This window comes from Manis pentadactyla, chromosome 3, assembly GCF_030020395.1.
Source record: "Manis pentadactyla isolate mManPen7 chromosome 3, mManPen7.hap1, whole genome shotgun sequence".
NCBI classification, from domain to species: Eukaryota; Metazoa; Chordata; class Mammalia; order Pholidota; family Manidae; genus Manis; species Manis pentadactyla.
This window is the reverse complement of record NC_080021.1, coordinates 119,359,072-119,382,683: the sequence shown is the minus strand read 5'-3', so window position 1 is coordinate 119,382,683 and position 23,612 is coordinate 119,359,072. Positions and strand designations below refer to the sequence as shown.

At 41.5% G+C, this 23,612-nt stretch overlaps 1 protein-coding gene across 24 annotated transcripts in view; it reads left to right on the top strand.

Moving 5' to 3' along the window:
• The window catches only part of PARD3 (par-3 family cell polarity regulator), an 815,317-nt gene extending 798,223 nt beyond the window's left edge, over positions 1-17,094 (top strand). For all 24 annotated transcript variants that reach the window (XM_057498381.1, XM_057498383.1, XM_057498384.1 and 21 more), the window contains 2 exons: positions 8,793-8,920; positions 15,049-17,094. In XM_057498381.1, the coding sequence (XP_057354364.1) occupies positions 8,793-8,920; positions 15,049-15,445 (525 nt within the window). In that variant the 3' untranslated portion in view covers positions 15,446-17,094. The remainder of the gene's footprint in view (positions 1-8,792; positions 8,921-15,048) is intronic.
• Positions 17,095-23,612: the final 6,518 nt, after the last annotated feature.

The following is a 23,612-nucleotide window of genomic DNA, read 5'->3' as shown; positions in this document are numbered from 1 at the left end:
AGGAAAGAAGAACAATCCCATATAAACAGTCTAAACTCACAATTAATGAAACTAGAAAAAGAAGAACAAATGAAGCCCAAAGTCAGTAGAAGGAGGGACATAATAAAGATTAGAGTAGAAATAAATAACATAGAGAAGAATGAAACAATAGAAAGAATCAATGAAAGCAAGAGCTGGTTCTTCAAGAAAAACAAAATAGATAAACCCCTAGCCAGACTTATCAAGAAAAAAGTGAGTTGACACAAATAAACAGAATCAAAAATGAGAACGGAAAAATCACTATGGACACCACAGAAATACAAAGAATTATTAAAGAATACTATGAAAAATTATATGCTAACAAACTGAATAACCTAGAAGAAATGGACAACTTTCTAGAAAAATACAACAACCTTCTAAGGCTGACCAAGGAAGAAACAGAAAATCTGAACAAAACAATTACCAGCAATGAAATTGAACAGGTAATAAAAAAACTTTCTAAGAACAAAACCCCTGTACCAGATGGATTCACCGCTGAATTTTATCAAACGTTTAGTGAAGACCTAATACCCATCCTCCTTAAAGTTTTCCAGAGTAGAAGAAGAGGGAATACTTCCAAACTCATTCTATGAGGTCAGCATCACTCTAACACCAAAACCAGGCAAAAACACCACAAAAAAAGAAAATTACAGACCAATATCCCTGATGAACATAGATGCAAAAATACTCAACAAAATATTACCAAACCAAATTCAAATATACATCAAAAGATCATCTATCATGATCAAGTAGGATTTATTCCAGGGATGCAGAGATGGTAAAACATACAAAAATCCACCAACATCATCCGCCACATCAACAAAAGGAAGGACAAAAACCACATAATCATCTCCATAGATGCTGAAAAAGCATTTGACAAAATTCAACATCCATTCATGGTAAAAACTGTCAACAAAATGGATATAGAGGGCAAGTACCTCAACATAATGAAGGCCATATATGACAAACCCACAGCCAACATCATACTTAACAGCGAGAAGCTGAAAGCTTTTCCTCTATGATCGGGAACAAGACAGGGATGCCCACTCTCCCCACTGTTATTCAACATAGTACTGGAGGTCCTAGCCACAGCAATCAGACACAAAGAAATAAAAGGCATCCAGATTGGCAAGGAAGAAGTTAAACTGTCCCTCTTTGCAGATGACATGATATTGTACATAAAAAACCCTAAGGAATCCACTCCAAAACTACTAGATCTAATATCTGAATTCAGCAAAATTGCAGGATACAAAATTAATACACAGAAATCTGTGGCATTCCTATACACTAACAGTGAGCTAGCAGAGAGAGAAATCAGGAAAACAATTCCATTCACAGTTGCATCAAAAAGAATAAAATACCTAGGAATAAACCTAACCAAGAAAGTGAAAGACCAATACTCTGAAAACTACAAGACACTCATGAGAGAAATTAAAGAGGGTACCAATAAATGGAAACACATCCCATGCTCATGGATAGGAAGAATTAATATTGTCAAAATGGCCATCCTGCCTAAAGCAATCTATAGATTCAATGCAATTCCTATCAAAATACCAACAGCATTCTTCAACGAACTAGAGAAAATCGTTCTAAAATTCATATGGAACCACAAAAGACCTTGATTAGCCAAAGCAATTCTGAGAAGGAAGAATAAAGCTGGGGAGATTATGCTCCCCAACTTCAAGCTCTACTAAAAAGCCACAGTAATCAAGACAATTTGGTACTGGCACAAGAACAGACTCATAGACCAATGGAACAGACAGGAGAGCCCTGATATAAACCCAACCATATGTGGTTAATTAATATACAATAAAGAAGCAATGGACATACAATGGGGAAATGACAGCCTCTTCAACAGCTGGTATTGGCAAAACTGGACAGCTACATGCAAGAGAATGAAACTGGATTATTGTTTAACCCCATACACAAAAGTAAACTCAAAATGGATTAAAGACTTGAATGTAAGTCATGAAACAATAAAACTCTTAGAAGACAACATAGGTAAACATCTCCTGAATATAAGCATAAGCAATTTCTTCCTGAATGCATCTCCTCAAGCAAGGGAAACAAAAGCAAACATGAACTCATGGGACTACATCAAACTAAGAAGTTTCTGTGCGGCAAAGGACACCATCAACAGAACAAAAAGGCATCCTACAGTATGGGAGAATAGAATGTATTTGTAAATGATATATCCAACAAGGGGTTAACATCCAAAATATATAGAGGACTTACACGCTTCAACACCCAAAACGCAAATAACCCCATTAACAAATGCGCAGAGGATATGAAGAGACAGTTCTCCAAAGAAGAAATTCAGATGGCCAACAGACCCACGAAAAGATGCTCCACATCACTAATCATCAGGGAAATGCGAATTAAAACCACAATGAGATGTCAGCTCACACCAGGAGGGATGGCCAGCATCGAAAAGAGTAAGAACAACAAATGCTGGCGAGGATGCGGAGAAAGGGGAACCCTCCTACACTGCTGGATGGAATGTAAGTTAGTTCAAACATTGTGGAAAGCAATATGGAGGTTCCTCAAAAAACTAAAAATAGAAATACCATTTGATCTGGGAATCCCACTTCTTGGAATATACCCAAAGAATACAACTTCTCAGATTCAAAAAGACATATGCACCCCTATGTTTACTGTAGCACTTTTTACGATAGCCAAGATATGGAAGCAACCTAAGTGTCCATCAGTAGATGAATGGATAAAGAAGATGTGGTACATATACACAATGGAATAGTATTTGGCCAAAAGAAAGAAACAAATCCTACTATTTGCAACAACATGGATGGAGCTGGAGGACATTATGCTCAGTGAAATAAGCCAGGTGGAGAAAGACAAATGCCAAATGATTTCCCTCATTTGTGGAGTATAACAATGAACCAAAACTGAAGGAACAAAATAGCAGCAGACGCCAAGACTCCAAGAATGAACTAGTGGTTACCAAAGGGGAGGGGTGTAGGAGGGCGGGTGGGGAGGGAGGGAGAAGGGGACTGAGGGGTATTATGTTTAGTACACATGGTGTGGGGGATCACGGAGAGAACAGTGTAGCACAGAGAAGGCACATAGTGGATCTCTGGCAACTTGCTGCACTGATGGACAGTGACTGCATTGGGGTATGGGTGGGGACTTGATAATATGGGTAAATGTAGTAACCACATTGTTTTTTCATGTGAAACCTTCCTAAGAGTGTATATCAATCATACCTTAATAAAAAATTCAAAAAAAAAAAGAATGCCCACACACAAAGTGCAACCAGATGTATGAGACAGAAAACTATTGAAGCCAATTTCTTTACGTATCAGAAGGATGCTGCAGAGAATTCATTCAAGTAGCCTTTTTCAATTCATCCATTTTGAAATGTTCTCTTTAAACTCTAGCAGCATGGAATGCACCTGCTCCCAGGCTTTTGTTCAAAATAATGTTTGGGCCTGAGGAGGCTGATTTGTGGCACAAAAGGTCTTTAGATGAGCAGAAGCCCAGAAAATTTCATTGGCTCCATAATTGAAGTGAATTCTCTCCCAAGTTGGGTAAGACAAGAAGGAGAAGTAGAAAAAGCACCTTCTTCCCCAGTCCTGTCGTGCCAGGTGCAACATAAAGCGGCAAGTGCTTTAAATCTTTCATAAGATAATGAAACAATAGCTGAGGTTAGGGTTATTATCACAGAGCACAGATATGGACAGAACTTAGTGATGCTTTTAAAAGAATTAAATTGCATGCTGCAGCCGTAAGTACTATGTGCTATTAAAACTTCGCAGGTACCTGAGTGTTGCCCACAAGGAGACTTGCTGGCTGAGACGATTGATAGATGGGATAATGGAGCCTTTAATAGCTGTATTGCTAAATTCTTTCTATCCCAGGTTCTAGTGACTGAAAGTAGTTTAGTCCCTCAGATAGAAAATTGATCCTCAGTGAATGTGAGTATCCTCTTCTCCCCCAAGCTTTCTACCAAGCTGTCTGTCTTTAAACAAATTTAAAAAAAAATCTGTCCTTTCCTCCATTTTCCTATCTTGGACTTTTAATGGCTTCTTTCACCCTGGGTTTTGCCTGCTTTAAATAGCCAATCTGCAGTATACGGCCATCCCTAAATTTTCTTCCCTGTAGTGAATTTGAGAAAAATGATGGTTTTCTTTGTTGTTTTCATCTTTCACAAGACTTCAGAGGTATCTGCTGTCGTGTCCTCACGGTGGGCCTCCATGTCTTGGCTCAGAAAGTGTCTTCTTAGTTGGCAGCCTTGGACTAGTGTTAACGCCTGTTCATACTAGGTGGAAATCACCTCCCTTGGAAACTGAACTGGAGAAAGCCATTCTTGCAGCAAAGGCCTTTACTCATGGCTAAAGCCACTGAGCTGCTAGTCAACTCTTGCCTTGTACAGCCCTGAGACTCACCTTCCTCCCAGCCAAAGCCTCCTCGATGGTCCATTCCACCCACAGAGGCCACGGGTGGTGGAAATGGAAAAGCGCCTTTGGTTGCCTGGAGCACACGGCACCAGGGGCTGGCTTGTTTGGTAGTGCTGCCCCTTTATTTTCAATGCACCTGCTGCTTAATGGGGGGGATTCGATCCACACACTTGGTTAGAAAAGATGAGATGAAAACAGATAATGTGTTAAGACCAAAACCTGTATTTATAAAAATTGTATGAGTGAAATTGGTATTCATGCAGATTTTTCAAGCATGACTCACATCGTTAGTTGCAATTAAGCTTTTCAACTTTCAGAATCCACAAAGTTCTGTCCACACTTGTAAAAGTACAGTGTGCAATTAGGAGGAGGCTGGGAAGGCAGGATCAATACATGAAAGTTAACTTTGTTTTGATTAAAAGATGTAAATAATCCTACTATTTTAGGATTGGGATAATCCCAATCCTAAAATTGGGAAAATAATTCCCAATATTAGCAATGGCCACTTTTCAACAAAGTAAACCATTTATACTCTTTACATGATTTAATGGCATAAAATTTATTTCCACCCTCTACCAACCTTTGAAAATTACCATCTTTGTCAGAATATAGAATTCATATTGGGGTTGCAGCACATTTGAATTGCTAAAATAATGATTGTAAATCTCAAAGGGATACCATTTTTCTTTTTGTTACTATTTTCATCATTATACTTCATCATAGCTTTTAACCAAAGCACAAACATTTCTTTGTATCTTACTTTTGTCTTCTACACATACTCTTGGACATATGTAGAAATCCAAAAATTTTTCTTTCTCATTTTTTAAGTGGAAAACCCACTTGAATTACCATTTATAAGAATATTATGTGTGTGTAGACATGAATATATACAAGTGTACATACATAGTTTACACATTATTTTCTTATCTTTGTGAAAAAGTAAGAGTATTTAAAAATTATTGAATATTTTATGTAAATGTTAATAAACAGTAATGAGTTTTATTTCATAAGTGACACATATACTTTTATATTAAGCTCTAAAAGTCTTATAATAGTATCTAGCTCTAGCACTGAAACTTTGTATGTTGTGTATTACTTTTGTTCTTTAGTCCATTAACTATTAGCAGTTTTGGTTATGTATTTTTATTTTTTGTATTGTCTATTTTTATTTTGGAAAAATAAGAATGATTTTTTTTAATTGAGAGAAATTTTTAGTTGATAAATTCATTGGAACACTGTATGGAAGATATTCTTAAAATTTTGTTTTACATTAGTAAGCTATCCCAACATTGGGTAACTTTCCCAAGTTTTATGTAGTTTTTTATATAGTGTAAGTGGTATTTCTTTTTAATCGTGATAAAGGCCAGTATTTTGCAGCTCATTAATGAAAGCAAGATGCATTGTTTTCACTTGTGCTTTTAAACTGGAGCCATGAAGATCCACGCGTCATGGCCCTTCAGTGCCCTGGTTCATAGATGACCGTGGGTCTGTTTCTGTCTTACAACCTCTATCATTATAATGACCTTGGCAACCACAGCTATTTTTTTTGCTTAAAAGGTCATTGCTTGTCACCAGTGTCATCACCAAAAAAAGCAGGGTTATTTTTAACTTGCACTCTTAAAAAAGTTAATGCCATGTTATCCAGTGAATCTCCACAATTATTACAATTATGCTTTACCTGTGTATTTCCCTGTATAGATGTTTCTTTGTTGTCATTGTTGATAATGTTTTATTTGAAAACATGCACTTCTTTCTGGGGTTACAAATGATCTCTTTCTTAATTCCTTCCTTTATCTTTGTGGTTACTGGACTCTAGTACATTATTCTATTTCTGCCATAGGGATGGAAACTGCAGTATTTAAAAGGATGGTGTACTGTAATACTGTTCCCACAATTTACAAATTTATAAGATTGTCATTTAAGTCATGAAATAGGTTATTTTTGATTGGGACCAAGTATAAGACTTGCCAGGATGGATTTATTTAGTTGTTGCTCTGGGCTAGTCACCTATACAATCTTCCTTGAAATCTATGGCCCAGTAAAGTTTCATCTTAAAAGATAAGGGTGATTCTTGTTTACTAACTTACCCTTTTGCATGCTTTAAAAAGAGAAATGGAGTCAAATAGTAACAGTAAGGCTAAGGTTTGTATTTCATCATAGCAAGCAGCTTCATGTGAAAGATGTCAGTTCGCTGGTACCAAACACATGCACTCATTTAAGTCTTCAGAGCCCATCTGATGATGATTTCATTATTGGAGTTCATCAAGATCCAGCTAGTTGCTTGCCACTGATAAGGTTCAAGGTGATCAGGTGTCAGAAAATACACAGCTGGGGAAACAAAACCCCTTCAACTTCTTTTTTTCTCTGTCAGAATCCAATTTTCAGGCTTCTGGGGAAAACAACTTAAAAATACACCTGAAATTTCCACAGGACTCTGCATTTTCTTTTCACATCTCTATGAGCAGCATGTCACAGAATAGCACGAGCTTAAAAAGCTGGTACTGAATCTTGCTGCACAATGCCAAGTCTTTCAAGACCACTTAACACATGTGGATAGCTTATACTGGGTAAGGAGGAGAGGAAGATATGGTTCTTTTTGAGGGTGTACAGGAAATTGGGTAGTGTCTGTCCAGTGGCTTCTTTCAAGCTTCCCACGGCTCACCACGGACCACAGAACAGCTCAGATTTCTTCTCAGCCAGCCTCATCAAGTGTAATGGAAGAAAATGTCTGTCTTCTTTAATGGAGTTGAGGAACTTGGTTGATGCTTTGTTTGCATAAGGAGAACTCACTTGGCACCACTGATGTGTTACGTGAACGGTGTTGTGGAGCAGGTCTCTAAACACACATTTGTTCCAATGAGTGTGGTTATAAACATCCACTAGTAGAGACTGGGGTATCGTAAAGCCTAATTTCTTCACACATTATTTTTGTATCGGGATATTTTTAATATGCTCACTGACTATGCCCATATGCTTTGAAATTGTTGTCCTGTATATTGCCTTATTATTGCTTACCAACAAATAAGATAATGCTGGCCAGGCAGAAAGAGAACAATAGATGATGCCTTGCTTTCTGTTCACACAAAAGCCAACCGCAGGAGCCACTCTTTAAGTAACAAGCCCACATATTATCTTACAGCTCCCCAAATGAATGCAAAGACTCTGTTATTTTAGAAAATTATTTTCAAGTCAAGGTCTGCCATTGGCTTTCAATTCTAAAGGAAAATCAATAGCTTGTTTTTAACAGACATTCTTCACTCAGAATAGACCTGTTGCACAATGTTGCATAACACAAAGAGAAATAGAGGTTAGCAAGTTGCAAGCTACCAAAAAGATTATTTAGTGCGTGCCCCTGATGCTATGATAAACCATTGTTGGGTGCTTTGTAACATGAGAGGCATTCTTGTTTCTTTTGAGTAGAGCTGCTTTCACTTCAAAAGGCCAGATCTAGAAAGTAAGCTAAAAACTGTCAGTGAGAAGCTGAAGGATCCACTGGGGCTTGATCCACAGAGCAATATACACATCTAATATCTGATTCTGCTGAGAGGCGGCAATCAGCAGATGACCTGCTGACCAGTGTTTAGGCAGAAGGATTGAAATTTTCTCTATAGGATGTAATTAACCTAGGTAAAAATGCTATTTCCTAATAACAAGGCAAAATGTATTATCTCATAACCAACTCAAGTAGCTATTAGCTTTGAGGTTTATTCTTTTGATAAGCATTTCTATTCCCATTTGGCTGCCGATCGTGGATTGGAGGAGAACTACGCCTGGCTGACAGTGCCTAGTTTCAGCTGATACTGGTTCAAAATTTAACTGTGGTCCCTTAGTAAAAGAGAAATCAGCTATTTTGTATCCCTGCTAGACTAAATTATATAACCACCAAAAACATGCACCAGCATGACCAATATTCAAGTGTGCACACATGGACTTTCCCACCTTTGTGAATTATTGTAACAAATTTTATTTATATATTTACTAACTGATTGATTAACTGATATGGCACTGACTTCTAGTCTTCTGGGTGACCTTACTCCCAAACATTCGCTGTACATACAAGGGATACAAACTGCTCTGTCATGTCAGTTTTTGCCAGACCTCATTAGGAAGACTAGAAAGGCTGACCTCTCAATTTTAAACCACTCTAAAGCCAGGACCAGAGTGGAAGATGCTTGAATATTTGGGGCTCACAAGAGCAATTTGTTGCCTCTTTCCTCAAACTTAAGAAAATTACCCTTGATTTAAAAAAATTTTGCAAAATGTTTCTCCTTCAATCCTTAAGAATCAGAATTAGGTCACCCAGTCATGTGATATGCATAACTTCTTTCTCGTTAATTATTTTGCATTTTCTTTGTTCAGCCGAACTCCCGGCCGCAGGCGCAGAGCGGCAGGCACTCGGTGTCCGTGGAGGTGCAGATGCAGCGCCAGCGGCAGGAGGAGCGCGAGAGCTTCCAGCAGGCCCAGCGCCAGTACAGCTCTCTGCCCCGGTACCACGCCTCTTGCTAAGTGTTCAAATCGCCCCAGTGCTTTAGGAAATCCCTCCTTTCAAAATTGTACTGACTTCGCCAGCATACGCATGGTGGTCATCAAGGAACCAGTAGATGGGTGGAGGGAATTGTTGCTCAGTTTACAGGGCATCTAACTGTGTGGCCAGAAGACTGGAAAGAAAAGTGCTGTAGGACATGCCAACATTTCAGCCAAAAGCTCCCTAGCCAAAGGCAAAGTGACATGACGTTTGGTACTGGGTTTAGGGGCCATGCCTGCTTCTAGTCTTGGTTCTGTTGCTCCCCATGTGGTTGTGGACATGTTTCCACATCTTGAGAAATGGAAAGATAACTCTAATTTTGCCTAATTCATGGAGTAACTAGCATGATTGATACTTTGCAAATCGAGGGCTCTGTTAAAGCATGGGGGTAGATGCTCCACACACCCTCCATAGGTGAGATCAGGAGCCCCACACTTCCCTCTTTTGCTGTTCTGCCACCCCTGCTTCTGCTCTGTCTTGCACCTCCAAGGTTCCTGGAGATGCCTACCTCATTAGCTGGCAACCAAGTCAGGGAGATTATCTGCCAGGCTCCCCACACAGAGGCACACCTACTCCTGGGCTTCTCCACCAAAGGCCTGGAAGGTGCTCAGGTGCCTGGGCCCTAAACATGGAAATACCACAATATACATACATCCGATATCTGATTCTGCTTAGAGGCGGCAATCAGCAGATGACCTGCTGACCAAAGTGTTTAGGTGTTTCCTAACATCATGTTTCCATCTATGTATTTCCTTCACACACAGAAAAGAATAAAAGTATTTAAAAACATTCAGATTTCCAAACTTTCTAAAACTAATCACTCCTATAATCACAGTTCTTAAAGGCATTTGATATTCTATTTCAAAACTAGGTGACAAAAACATTTCGAGTAGGAAAAAATCCACTTACCGTGTTTATATCCAAATAGACTGTTTTGAATTTGAGCAGAACCATTTTGGGGGGTGGGGAGGGTGCCAAATCCTTATCTATATAAATGTGACTGACCATTATAAAAGTGGTCTTTGGTTTAATTTCTAGTAAGGATGAATCACTTTAAATGTTGTTAAATTATCACTATAATGACCATGAGGAACATAACCACGTTGACAAGGATCAACAGAGGGACTGTACAAATGGAGGAAAATCTATACCATTATTGTAGTAATTTGTTTACTCAGTTCTTTTTGAATCCATAAAGCCCCATCCCCTTTGAGGACTAAACTATATGTTTTTCTTTTAAATGAAAAATTACTTGTTTTTCTGTTAAATAAGAGAATAGCCCACAGTTATTTAGACTACTCTACTTAAGAGTCATTGAACTTAATGTCTGGACAGGACCTAAATCTTGTCTTACCATGAAACAGCTCAGAGAAGTTAAGTAACTTCCTGCAAGGTCACACAGTTAGCAAATAATGCTGTCAAAATTCAAACCCAAACCTGCCCATGCCCTCAAGCAATATTTACAAGGCTCACTGCTACCAAAGGCTTTTGTTCCCAAGATTGGCATGTGCACAGGTATTGGTGGAATGTTCCCCTCGACCCTGTTAGCGTTTGGAAGAAGGCCACTGTATGAAGCATCCTGATACACCAAATGCTAAGCCCTTCAAGGATTATATGTAAAGATTCTTCTGTGTAAAATCCCTTCCCGCAGCCTGTTTGGCTTGCTTCCATTGGAAAGGTGGGCCTGGTAATATGGGTGAGCTGATACCCCAGGTACTGCCTTGGCCGCAGGGTCCCAGGCCATCATGGCCCCTGTCTGTGCAGGGGCAGTGATCTTATTTTATTGGCAAATGGTTTGGCTTTGTATATTCATATTCGATAACATTTATAAGAAACAAAGGGAAAATACCATAAGGTGTAAGAAGAGGTATGAGTTAGGAAATGCACAAAGCTGAGGAGGGAAGTAGGAAATAGTGGCAGGAGAAGAGGCTGTCAGGTCCCCGTCCTTGGGAAGAGGACAGAGATGGACAAAGTTCTTCTGCTGATCTTCTTCTGGTCACATTGGAAAGTCACTCGTGTCCCCAGGGGCCCTTTTATCCTAGCGCTCTTCTTCCTTCTTCCCTTCTCTCCTCCTTCTCCACCCCTCAGGCCTCCTCCCCTTCTTGCTGTCCCTTTGGGCGCACCTTGTGGAAGTACCTGTATTTACACAGAGAAGAGGGCTGCTGCGGCTGGCATGACTGCTGTCATTCAGTGTTTCCCTAAATAACTATGCTTTCCCTCTTGGCTAACTGGAGCCCCCTGAGTGTGAGCCATTTTATTCTGTGTCAAAATGAGAAAAGCAGAAATCCCAAAATGAAAGAGCCGTGTGAGTGCAGGCAGGAGAGGCTGATAGGCCTCTGCATCATGTTCTCTTAGGGGATAATTTCCCAGCACAAATCTTGATATTTGTGAGGAAGTCATAGGAGCAGCAATCCTGCATCCAGCCTGGTTCCTCACGGGCCAGCACCACTCCACCACAGGCTGTGTGCGGAAATCTGGAGGAAGGTAAAGAAACCAAACAGGGGCACAGAGGTAGACAGCAACCACCTACGTGGGCTGGAGGCAAATCCAAGTTTTTGACATGTAATATTCCTCAATGACACTTGACTTCTGCAGAGTTTTGTCTAAACAAGTTGGCATAACATTTGATACCAAAAAGATTCTGCTCACAAGAGTTCACTTGCCAAGTGGAGCATAAAATAAAACAAATGGTCAAGACTTTGTATCAGTCACTCTAGATGAGGTGGTTTGAATTAGAGGGAGGCATATGAGCCTGAGTGGTCTGTAATTTCTAGCTCTAATTAAGGAAACTTACAGACAGAATTCAAATTCCATTTGGAAATGTTAGTAAGAGACACTAGCCAGGTGGTAATACTAGTCCTTGAGGAGAGGGACGCGAGAGGCCCCACGCTCCATTCTCAATCAGATGAGGATTTATTTTTTTATTCTTTTCTAATTTCTAAATTAGTTTTCTTTTTTACTTTCTAAATTCCTAAATTGGTTCATCAGTATCCAAAAGACAACTCTACTAAGTAGAAATAGGTTGAGTCATAGTTACTGATAGACTTAAGATCCTTTATTCAATTTTGTTTCTTTTCCTGCTGTCTCTGCATTTGTCCTTCATCTTGCCCCCTCTGTTGGCTTCATGTCCGTTGGCGCCTGACTTCTTGCTTTGCACGTCTCACTTCCCTGTTGGGCCTCTGTACCCCAACTCAGCCTCCCCACCAGGCCAATTTCTTATGTCTCCAAGCTGCCCGTTGACCCGTCAGCCTTGGTTCTTAGGCCTGCCACCTCCTCCTCCCCTCAGAGGCGGAATGGCTCGTCAGGCATGGGGTCTGGTGGGAGCCCTCCACGTGACACGGGTCTCCAGGCGGTCCTGGAAGGAGCTCTAATCAGTAAGAGATGATTGCTGGCAAACCAGGATATATGCTTGGAGCGGGCTCAGGAGTCTCCAGTGAGCTCATTCCTGGAGCAAACAAGGCCGTGTGTTGGCCATAAAGAAATTCGGGGAAAGGGAACTGGGCTCTGCTGCTTAGCTTTGTGCTTCTGCCTGAGCGGGCACGGGACCGCCGAGCGCCCCCTTCAGAGGAAGTAGCGTGTTCGAGTTGCCTTCACTTGGTGGGGGTCCTTCTGTTTGGTGCTTTTCTCTGCTCCTTGATCTCTACCTAATCCTCTGACAAAGGGTGGACAGCTAAATTTTTGTTTACTTTTTTCCTTGGACAGAAAGATGCCCCCGAAAACCTAGAGCCTAATCTTTGGAGGCAGAGTGACTTTGTGTTCAAACTACTCCACCAAACTCATTAGTCAACCACTTGTGGTGCTACATCACCCATTCTAAGCATTTTGTTATTTCATGCACTTCTCCCCATAACCCTATGAAGTAAGATATCATGCCTATTTCACAGGTGAGGCAAATGGGCCAATGAATATAGCCCTCCAACGGTCACACAGCTGGCAAGCGGGAGACTCAGGGTTTGAATCTAAGCCTCTCCTATCCTAGCCACTCTGCCACTGTATCTGGCGGCCAGGTGACTAGTATTCTAGTGCAGGAAATGCTTCTTTTCTGCAGCTTTCTTGTGTTTCTGTGTGATCTACTCATTTCTTCTCCTCTCCTTAATCAAGAGCTTATTGATACTAAGGAAACATGTTGGTACATGTGCATGTGCATCTGTATGTTTGTCTGAGTATACATGTATATGTATCTATGTCAATGTACGTTCCCTATGTATTTCACTTCAGACTGCAGGGAGGTCTGCTCCCGTTTCTCTAGACTGCTTAATTTGAAGAAAATTCTAGCCACAAGAAATCCTTTCTCCCATGTTGTCATAATATCCATCCCTCACAAACCTTTAGTGAATTCTCTTTAAATGTAAAAAGACTCATCCAGGAATGATTCAGGATTCAACTTATGGTGCCCAACTTGCTGTGGAGCTTTATGGAGTTAGGCAGTGGGGGATGGAGAGCATCAGTGGGTCTCAGTGGGCCAAGGATGAAGAGGTGAGATTTCTGCAATCTACTTCTGGTTCTTTAAATTGATAACTCATCTATGAAGGAATCCCACTTTTGCTGTAACAAGTAACATCAGTAACAAGTTCGTTCTTTTAATTAAAGTTTCGTGATTAATGTCAAATCCCCAGTTTCACACTGGCATTTTCCATCGTTCATGTCTCTGGGCAGATTAATTTACGACTTTTTAAGTGAAGATAATCAGTGCTTTAGGCAAATAAACTCTTCCATCAAATCTAAGGATTCTTGCCTGTACTGATTGTACAAATAGTCTAATTCCCATTAAAGGAGAAGCAAATAAATACACGGTAGACTGCTCAATTAATCATTATCATATCCAGATGCTGGGCATTAGTTCATGTTCCTTATTGAAAATATTCCTGACTATACTTTAGGCCATATGGAAAATGGGAAGATTTCATCCCAAACCATATTGATGACACTTCTGAATATTCAAAAATGCAAATTGCTTCATTCCTGTGGGGGACCCAATGGCCACATGATCTTTATTTCCCTGTACAGGAGTCTTTCTGAGCATTCTGTCATGTTGTGTGTGTTGATGTGAATGGCTGAGTAATATATACTGTCACCAAATGATTTTCTTTTTGATAAATAGAGCAATATATTTTGCTTTATTACTCAATTCTCTCTTCCTCTCTTCCATTTTTAAGGCAAAAAATTAGGGCATGTCTTCCTTTCTGGCACCAAATTGTTTTACTTTATCATAGCCAATCTTATTGCAAATTCATAAAAGCATCTGGAAATTGGATAGTAAATTAAAGATGTTTGAAAATAATAATGTTTCCTAAAAATGATGTGCAACTTTATTGCAGAAGTGATAAGAATTTGAAATTTCTCTATGATGCTGGTATATTTTCCTATCCTGCGGGTGACAGAAACTGAGTTAAGTAGGTTATCCTGGCCTTTAGTGAGGGTACAGTGTAGAGGGAAAATACTGCTTACTCTACAGACTTCCAGTCTCTGCAGTCTTGAAGAGCATGTATTCTGAGGAGTGTCAGTTGCTGACATATACAACTTGAAAGCTGCAACTTAAAGGGACTGCCTGTTGCATTTTTAATCATAAAGGAGCCTAGACTTAAATCTTGCATGACTGAATTCATATTATAATCCATTACATGTATTCCATATTGGCAAGCATCTCTGGTATTATAGTGGCAGCTGTGTAAAATATTTGTTTTGCTTGTTTGCAATTGAATTGTAACATTCTAAACCAAGCAATTATTGCAGGGGTAGAAGCTGCCAAATCTCTAATTCTCCTCTGTAGCATCTTGCCAGCATGTCTAAATTGCAGAAGATCCTGTTGCCCTAAGCAGAACAGATAGTTCCCACCCAGACTCAGGAGGACCATTTTGCCAGATAGCCACTGAAACCCTTGGTTCTCTCTCTTGTTTGGCTGTTGTTGGGTTCCCTAAGACGTGAGCTTGCTGAGACAGTCATGTATTAAGCATCTGGCCCCTACCACAGTGTCTGGCACGTGATTGGAACATGAAAATATTTTTTGAGATATGAAACCCCCCTCCTCCCTTCCCTGCTTTTCTCTTTTTCCCAACTCTCACTCTAACCTCTGGGCTTTGCTTTTTCTAGGCAAAGCAGGAAAAACGCCAGTGCCATCTCCCAGGATTCGTGGGAGCAGAACTACTCCCCTGGGGAAGGCTTCCAGAGTGCGAAGGAGAGCCCCAGGTACTCCAGTTACCAAGGCTCCCGGAACGGCTACCTGGGGGGACATGGCTTCAATGCCAGGGTGATGCTGGAGACTCAGGAGCTCCTGCGCCAGGAGCAGAGGCGGAAGGAGCAGCAGATGAAGAAGCAGCCTCCTCCTCCCGAGGGGCTTAACAACTATGACTCCTATAAGAAAGGGCAGGACCCCAGTTACACGCCCACCAAGGGGCCCTTCCGGCAGGATGTGCCCCCGTCTCCTTCTCAGGTGGCAAGGCTGAACAGACTCCAAACTCCCGAGAAAGGGAGACCCTTCTATTCCTGAGCAGAAGAGCAGCGGCTTCACTGTCATGCAATAAAAGACATTTTCCTTTGAAGATGTGTATCTGGGGAATTTTTTTAAAACCTTGGTGGTACTACGGAGTATTTCTGTTGTTGGTATCAGTGCCTTTAAGCAGTGTGGGCAAAGAAATGGAAGGCCTTAATGTCTTTGCCACTGTGTTTCAAACGTCGATTTCATGGAAGGATTTCCCACCACCTGACAATCATCGGTTCGAGGCAGTCACACAGTCTGCATCTCTATGGAGTACCAAGAATCTTGGCCCAATCGCCACACGTCCATGGCTTTGTTTTATGCCCCCTACAGTTTGTGGCGACTTATTACCTTGAAGCTGAGACTAATGTTGGTCCCTCTTTTTTCCCTTTTAAGTTTTTTTAGATGTGAAATAACATCTCAGTCTCAGGTGGGTATAAATGGGTGACACACACCAGAAATTGGGGCTTTACAGGACCTCTCAGCACAGTCATTCATGGTACTTTGCACTTGGTGTGGTATTCCCTGCTCTTTCTAAGCTCCTGCTAACCGGACAGTTCCTTCATCCTGTGAAAGGAGTTAAGCCATATGCCAACACTGTCTGGTTATCATGGGGGTCCTTTTGCAACTGCCTTATAACTCACCATTACCAATAAAGTGATCATTTTAGTCTGCGTTTATAAATACACTTGTTCCGTCATGCTCCTGACACGTGTGCTGAGTCACTACAGCTCTGAGTAGGGAACGTGGAAGACGGGAGTGACCTAGGGTTAGGGAGGGACCATGCCTGCCCACCAGCCCTGTATGTGTGTCATGATATGGGATGTGGTAGCCAAGAAAATCATTTTCCCAGGATGAGCTTTTAGCCCAGTACATCCCAGTAATTATTTTAATCGGTTTTTGTTTGACAGGTTGGTTAGCAAGAAGGGTATAGAGTGGGACAAAGATGAATCAGACAGTCATTTTGGGATTCTAAAAACGCATCTGCTTCCTACGGCTCTTAAAGTCAGTTGGAAGTACCATTTGTCTTGTGCATCCACATGCTTCATCTCTGCCTGGTGATACCATCCACACTACTAAATAATTCTGCAGTGAAACAGAAGAGACAAATAAGGGAAAAACCATCACACATCACACAGAGAACATTCTGGTGTCCCCTAACGGTGGTAGCAAATGATTGCTCTCATGTCAATGTTTTAATGTGTGTGGGGTCATGAGGACCTCAGTTGCTCCTTCAATTTCATATGTTGGTCTGAACATCATGTACTGTAAACCACAGCTAGGTTTTTTAAAGTGCCTGCAGATCCTGATGTGATAAAAGCTTCAAATAAAAGCTCAGTGAACCATGTATTAACAAAAAGAGAAAAAAAGACATGTACTGATATGCCTGTTTTTTTTTTTTTACTGGCACATTGTATTTTTGTGTCCACTTGTTTCTAGAAAATACATGAAGTGTCCATACATGTACTTATGTCTCTTTTGCATTTCTGTGTAACAGTTCTGTGCATTCATACCATGCGGTGATGTCTAAGTGGTGTTCCCAGCTCAAGCTTGGTGACCTTGGATGACAGTGGCTCTTTCTCACAGCCCTCTCTGGGTTGTGAGGAACAGCTTTTCCTGTACATAGGAAACTCCTAATAAAAGGCATACTTCTTCCTGTTCTTCGGGTGTCTGTAGTATTCCTGTGGAAACTCTCCTAGCTGGGTGTTTTTAAAAATATATTAACAGATGTGATTTTTTTCCCCCTATTTAGAGAAAGTTGGAAGTTTCCTCATATGTGTCAGTGTGCTAACATGGAAATGGTGACTGATTGCTTATTTGAACACCTGAATTGAGGGGAGGTAGGAGAGGGAGGAACTTCTTAATGAGTCCTCTGGAAGGCCCAGGCTGCTGAAGAAGCCTGGGGAATTTGTGTGGAAGGAGTCAGTGCTCTAGAACTAATAAAAGAAAATTATTCAGAAAGCTACATAATATTTCCATATTGCCCTTCACTCTCTCTGGATCATTTCAGCAAGCCAGTGTTTTGACTGCAATGATTAATAGCCTTGCATGCTGTGAGCCCAGAGAAAGGTCCAAATTCTGGTCTGCTTCTGATGCTGCCCTGGTCCCAAATCCAAATTACAAAACAAGGCTTTGCTGTTTTGGATGGGCACACACATTCATATTTGTATGATGCCTCAAAAACATAAAGGGCAATACATCCTAGGTATGTCTGTGCACAAATGTAGCTGTGGGCCCCACCCAAAGGGCAAGCTTTGTCAAGACCTATCAGAAATGCCCTCCTGGTAGCATGCCTAGCAACAGTTGATTGTCATAGCAGCCCTCATCCTGTCTCTAAATCCAAATTCTATCACCTCAGGATTAGCAGTGAGAGGTATATAGCAAGCCAAGGAAATAACATATCTTTGCTTTTTTATATGCATGCCTGGCATGGGAAAGTAGAAAAGGGAGGATGGACAGATTTGTTAATTTTCTCACTGACCAGGAGGCCTGTGGCAAATGCCGAAACTCACAGGTTGTTTATGTCAGCTGACAAAAGTCGACCAGGATAGGTAACATTAAAGGCGGTGGGGACCAAAATCACAACTTGAGCCATAGTAGGCAGAGAAGCAGGAATAGATACAGGTGACATAGGAATGTCATCATGCTTTATGGAGCAATTGTGTGTAACACATGTCACCTGTGGCTCCAGAACACATCACAAGGCTTGCAGGCATCACTGCGTGTATGTGTGTGGAGGGGGCATGTCCACAGGAACAGCCAGGCTGGGCATGGTCAGTACAAACTGTGCTCTGTCCTAAGCCCTCAGGGAGACTCCCCCCAAGTCCCAAAAGGGGATAGGTGACAACCCCAAGGCCCATATTCAGAAGCAGATAGAAGAGGAGAAACTCAACTGCCTCTCAGAAAAAATGGCCCCAGAATTACATTACTACCACTCAGTCTATTAAGACTATACATAGTCATAAATATTTATATATATATAAATAACTTATTAAAATAACATTGTAGAATGTATCCATATTATGTGTAATTAAGCACCACCACCCTCTCCTCTTCCTGTGGTTGATTAAACTAAAGACAGCTCAGAGTCAAACTGTCCTACTGTTAACTGGTCTACCCCACTACCAGGAAGCAGCATGAGACCTGGGTTTCTTGGGCTTTCTGTGGCCAAAGTCAGATCAAATCAGAGACAGTAAACCAAATGAATACTCTGTTGCTTTGAGTAGGGGCAATTGGTTTAATTACCAACCCCTTTTGAGGAAGGACAGAAAACAAGCCAACAGAGCTGGCCACTTAGCCAGAGATGCACATGGTGATTGCCTGCCACCGTGAGCTGTAAAGCAAGGCCAGAGGTAAGACACCAGTCTTCTGCGTCTACATCATTGCTTGTCATTTACCCCAAGGCATCATTTTCCAGATGGCTCCCGTCTTCCAATTGTTTTGACTAAAAAGTATACATTCACATATACTTATAACAGGTATATGTAGCGTATGCAAAATTCATATGTAATTCCGTATTCATCTATATTTGGTTATTTTAATGTGTTCCTTATATCCTGAGAGTTTTTAATGTGTAGCTCTTGTCCCCAGTTGAAGCCAGCCTAACATGAAGCAGGTAATACTTTGTTTCTGGCTCTGCTTGCTAATCAAGGAAGAGTAAGTCACTCAGAGTCAACAAACCACCTCTGAGTACGTTCCACTACGGGTGTCCTCCTTGGATAGCATAGTGAGCCATAAATTTAAATGTTTATGGAACTGTTTCTTTTCTTTTCCTTTCTTTCTCTTATTTTTTTTAACAAAGACTACTCCAACGATGACCTATCAGCTAAGGAGATAATCTTCTTTTCTTACTTCAGAGACAGGATATCATCTTAATAAGGCAGCTAATAAGAATTTTCACACGTCAGAAAGTAAGAGTGACAGAGATGCTTTAATGGAAAACCACCTTCAGCTCTGAGTAATGATTAGATCACAAAGCTGGTTGAATTAAATGACTTTTTCCTTTTAAAGTGGGAAGGATGAGGGTTATAATTCGGAGCCCAAGCTTTTCCTTCTTTAACGAGAAACTGATATTTTACTTCAGATCACATATGGAGAAAAGGGGAGATTGTCATTATCCCCCACAAAGAAGGGGTTTATTTCCCCATTAGATGGGCTATTGCCTCCAAAACCTTCTCTTCCCACCAGCATTCACCTCCCCTCCTTGTTCCCTTCCTTCAGCCTTCACATCCCATCAAGCAAACTAAAAGTCCTTAGTCCATAAAATTTAGTTTCCTCAGGTTAAGGCCTATAGTAGAGAATTTCATTTTTAAAGGAATCCATTATGGATCCTGTCAGATCAAGATCCTTTGCTGAAGGGGATAATGTCCTCACATTTGTTTTTCCCTTTCCAAGTTCAGATTTAAATGATTGGGTTTTGCTTCCCAACTTTTAATACCTTAAAGCAGGTAATCTGTGCATTCGCCCGCCCTGTCCCGGACGGGTCCACTTCCCAGTGGACACCAGAGGAAAGCACCGGAATCGAGGACCAAACCTCTCTCAGGGATGCTGGGCGATGACTCAGCCTTCATCCTTAGCGCTCCTTTGCTCACAGGATCAATTAAACGTGTGAAAAACACACTTTTCTGAATTGCCCAACTAACCACTGAGTCACCTCACCCTGGTGTTGGCTTAGAAAAGCCGTTTGGAGGTTGTTCCCAGACGCTGCGGCCGCCTTGGGATGAGCGGACCCTCTCCCTGGGGTGTCAGGGGCTCGGCAGATCCACTGCTGGAAGCCGGTGCCGTGGCAGGAACCCTTCCCCTGCCTGTGAAGGCAAATTTGCTGCTGGCTAGAAGGCTCCTTCTGAAGCTGCAGTTTGGCTTCCATGAGGGATTTTATGATGCAAATATTTTAAGTACAACTTTGAAGATTTTGCCATTAAAAACAATCTCTGTGGCTCAGGGCCCAGCTGACTGCAAACTTCAAGGGGGGAAAGTGCCATATACGGCTGGCAAGTGACAGGAAGGAAAACAACATGAATTTCTAAACCCATCGTGACCTTGGCTAATGATCTGGTTTCAGGGTTCAGTTCACATTTGACTTCCTTTCATCCAGCTTTAGTTGTCAGCGACAGAACACTTATCACAGTCATTGATGATGGAATGAAACGGGTGGGAACGTTCGCCTGACCACCCCGGACGGGTCAGACTGGGGCTCGCCCATGAAGGCTGGGTATTTAGAATAATGCAAACCTTCGTATTTGCCTTAAGAATTCTTCTCAGAGTGAATTTGTCCTACACATGCCTCGACTTGCAACTCCATTTCCAACCTTCATTTGCTTGGCTTGACTCCCCATCTGAGCCCGAGGAGCTCGCCTCTGGTCCAAGCAGAGGAAAGCAGATCTCCAAAACCGGACTCTGCCTTCAGAGTGCGCAAGCTAGGCCTGGCTGCTGCCGTTTGGGGCCCATTTATTCGTGCAGCACTTTACAATTTGTGTAAATTGGCGCAACATTCTCTTCTCTTTGAGTCCCTACACCCTGTGAAGCAGGTTAGAGAAATGATAGTCCAGTTTCACCTGGGAGGAAGCAGGTTCCCGGAGTGTGGGACTTGCCAGCTCAGTCAAAACCCCAGACCCACTGTCCTGACCACAGCCCATCTTTGTGGTGTAAAGGTTTTTGCAAAAGAAAAGTTCATTGTTTTCAACAATTTTACACTTGGTGGTAATTCATCTGTTGGGAAAAGAAACAATATAATGTGTGAAGAGTTATGAAATTAGTAATGCCCTGAATATAAATTGTATTAATCACAACACTGTTTATATGCCCTTGAAATTTTATTTACTTATGTGTATATTACATATTGTATAACTATGACATAAATAAAATGGTTGCTTCACATTTTAGGCCCAGTGTGTTGTAAATTTAAAAGACCTATTGAAACAGACAATGCCAGGCTTCCATGTGGATTTGCAGACCCCACTGATACCTAGTTGGTAACCACTATTTGATGCTTTGGACCCTTTGCTTCACTATTTAAATCTCTTAGACCATCTGTGAGCCAGGTTTTAATGTTGAGAAAAGAAAGATTCACATGAGATTGAAGACAGTGAAATTTAAAAAAATAAGGAAACGAATAGGATCTAAAACATGAAGTAAGTAAGATGCAGTAGAACATAGAGTGGCCACACAAAAAAACCATTTCTAGCAGTTGAATTTCTGAAACAGATGCAAAAGAGACCCCAAATGCTAATACAAAATAGAAAAGATCGCTGGGAGATTGTGAAACAATAACATTTGCATTAAATCATCAGCTGTTTTCAGCACAGATGGGGAAAAGCCTGTTACAAAATGTTGTAAGACATTTGCAGTGGGTTTCAAGCTGGACACACATTAAAAACATTCTTAAGCTCTTCACATTGGGAATAAAAATGTAAATCATTTTTAGGGAGGAATTTTTTCCTTTACATATCATTGTTCTTTGTATTTTTCTTTTTTTTTTTTGGTAAGGAGACGACATAGTAATGGCAAAAGGAAATGATCCATTTACAGAGTTAGGGAGATAACATCTATCTTCAAAGAGGTAGAGTATTAGTTATGCATAGAAAAGAAACTTTTAGCTCTGAGACATTGCCAGTGAAACGAGTGGCTTATTTCACTCAAAATCCTAATGAAGTACAGTTACAGTGTCTCAGAGAGAAACATCAGCAGTTACTCAGCATGTTTCAGAGCAGCAGGCAGAGTGTGGGCAGCTCACCAGGACCAGCCCCTCCCAGGGAGCTCCTGGGGTGGGGATAGGGGTCGCTGCTTTGCCGTGAGTCATGTCTTTCCTCTGCTAACAGAGTGTGTCTCCTTCTTGCTCCTTTAACTGGACTTTGGGGTTGTGAGGAGCCAGTAGCTGGCTCCTCCTCTGAACCGGTGCCCCCAGAGCAGAGACACAGCCAGCCACAGACTCAGCGTGTGGAAGAACCGGCTGGCCTAAGGAAACGAGCTTCCAATAACTAATCCAGCTGAATGAGGCACTTCCCTTGGCTCCAGCTCGCCTTCCCGTAAACCGGGAAATGCTCTCTCCATTCATTAAGGGATGGCTCATCAGGGACTTCTAATCTCTGATTGGTTACTTTATACACTATGCTAGTTTCTTCTGCTGCTTATCTTAAATCCTTTTAGGTGATCCCTCCGGATTAACTGCAAATCATGGATATCCTGTTTGTGTGATTTGTTCAAGGTAATTGTGAGGCCATGAAGAGGCCAGTATTGATTTTTAAAGAAGATACCATTTTATATGGCCTGAAATGTACAAAGCAGAAGGTGGAGTAAGTTTAGGAAAGATAATGATCTCATATTCATTCATTAATTCATTCAGTCATTCATTCACAGCTCCTGCAGGTGCTAACTGCCCTACTAGATGCTGAGAAGGCAGCAGTGAATCATAGTGTTATTCTGATGCGGAATAGCTACACAACAGGCAGAGGGAGTCACTTAGCATAAAGTAAAGTAGGATTAGTGGAGAGAACCTGAAAAAAAGCAAGGAGGCAGATGTTTCAAGTGGTCACAGAGATCACAGCTGAGGGGAGTTCTGAGGAAGGTGAGTCACGTGGCTCTTGGAAGGAAGACCATGCCTGGCAGAGGGAACCACACGTGCAAACACCCGAGGCAGCAGTGTGTCTGGCCTGCTCAAAGAATAATGAGGAGGCCAGTCTCAGTGTTTTCTGAGGTGAGGATGGTTGAGGAGGATGGGAGTAAGAGCATTATTACAGTGATGATTGAGCTGGACAAAGGGAAATTGAGGCAAGAGTCAAGTAGGGACGCAAAACAATGATGGTTGATGGAATGGGGTAAAAGAATGGGGATTGGGGTCACCTGTGAGTGGGTGGATGTTTTAAGTAGAGATTATGGAGGGAACACTGGTAGGTGTGACCATGGGGGATGAGGCTAGAGGCAGAAGACAAGATCAACAGACACAAGGTTGTCAGGGCAGGGAGACCAGGGTGTTAGGAAGGTCTTTTTTGTGGGAACTGAAATCAGCAACAACCAGAGGGAAATGACACATATTCCAGCCAATTAACAGCTTCTTGGGAGTTGGGGAGTGTCTTGCCAATGGGTTTCAGCCCTGGGCAAGTTCACTATGGATTCAGTGTGACCAAAGAAAATGACAGCAAAACATTCTTGGGGTGAAAGGGTTATACCCAACTTTATTTCC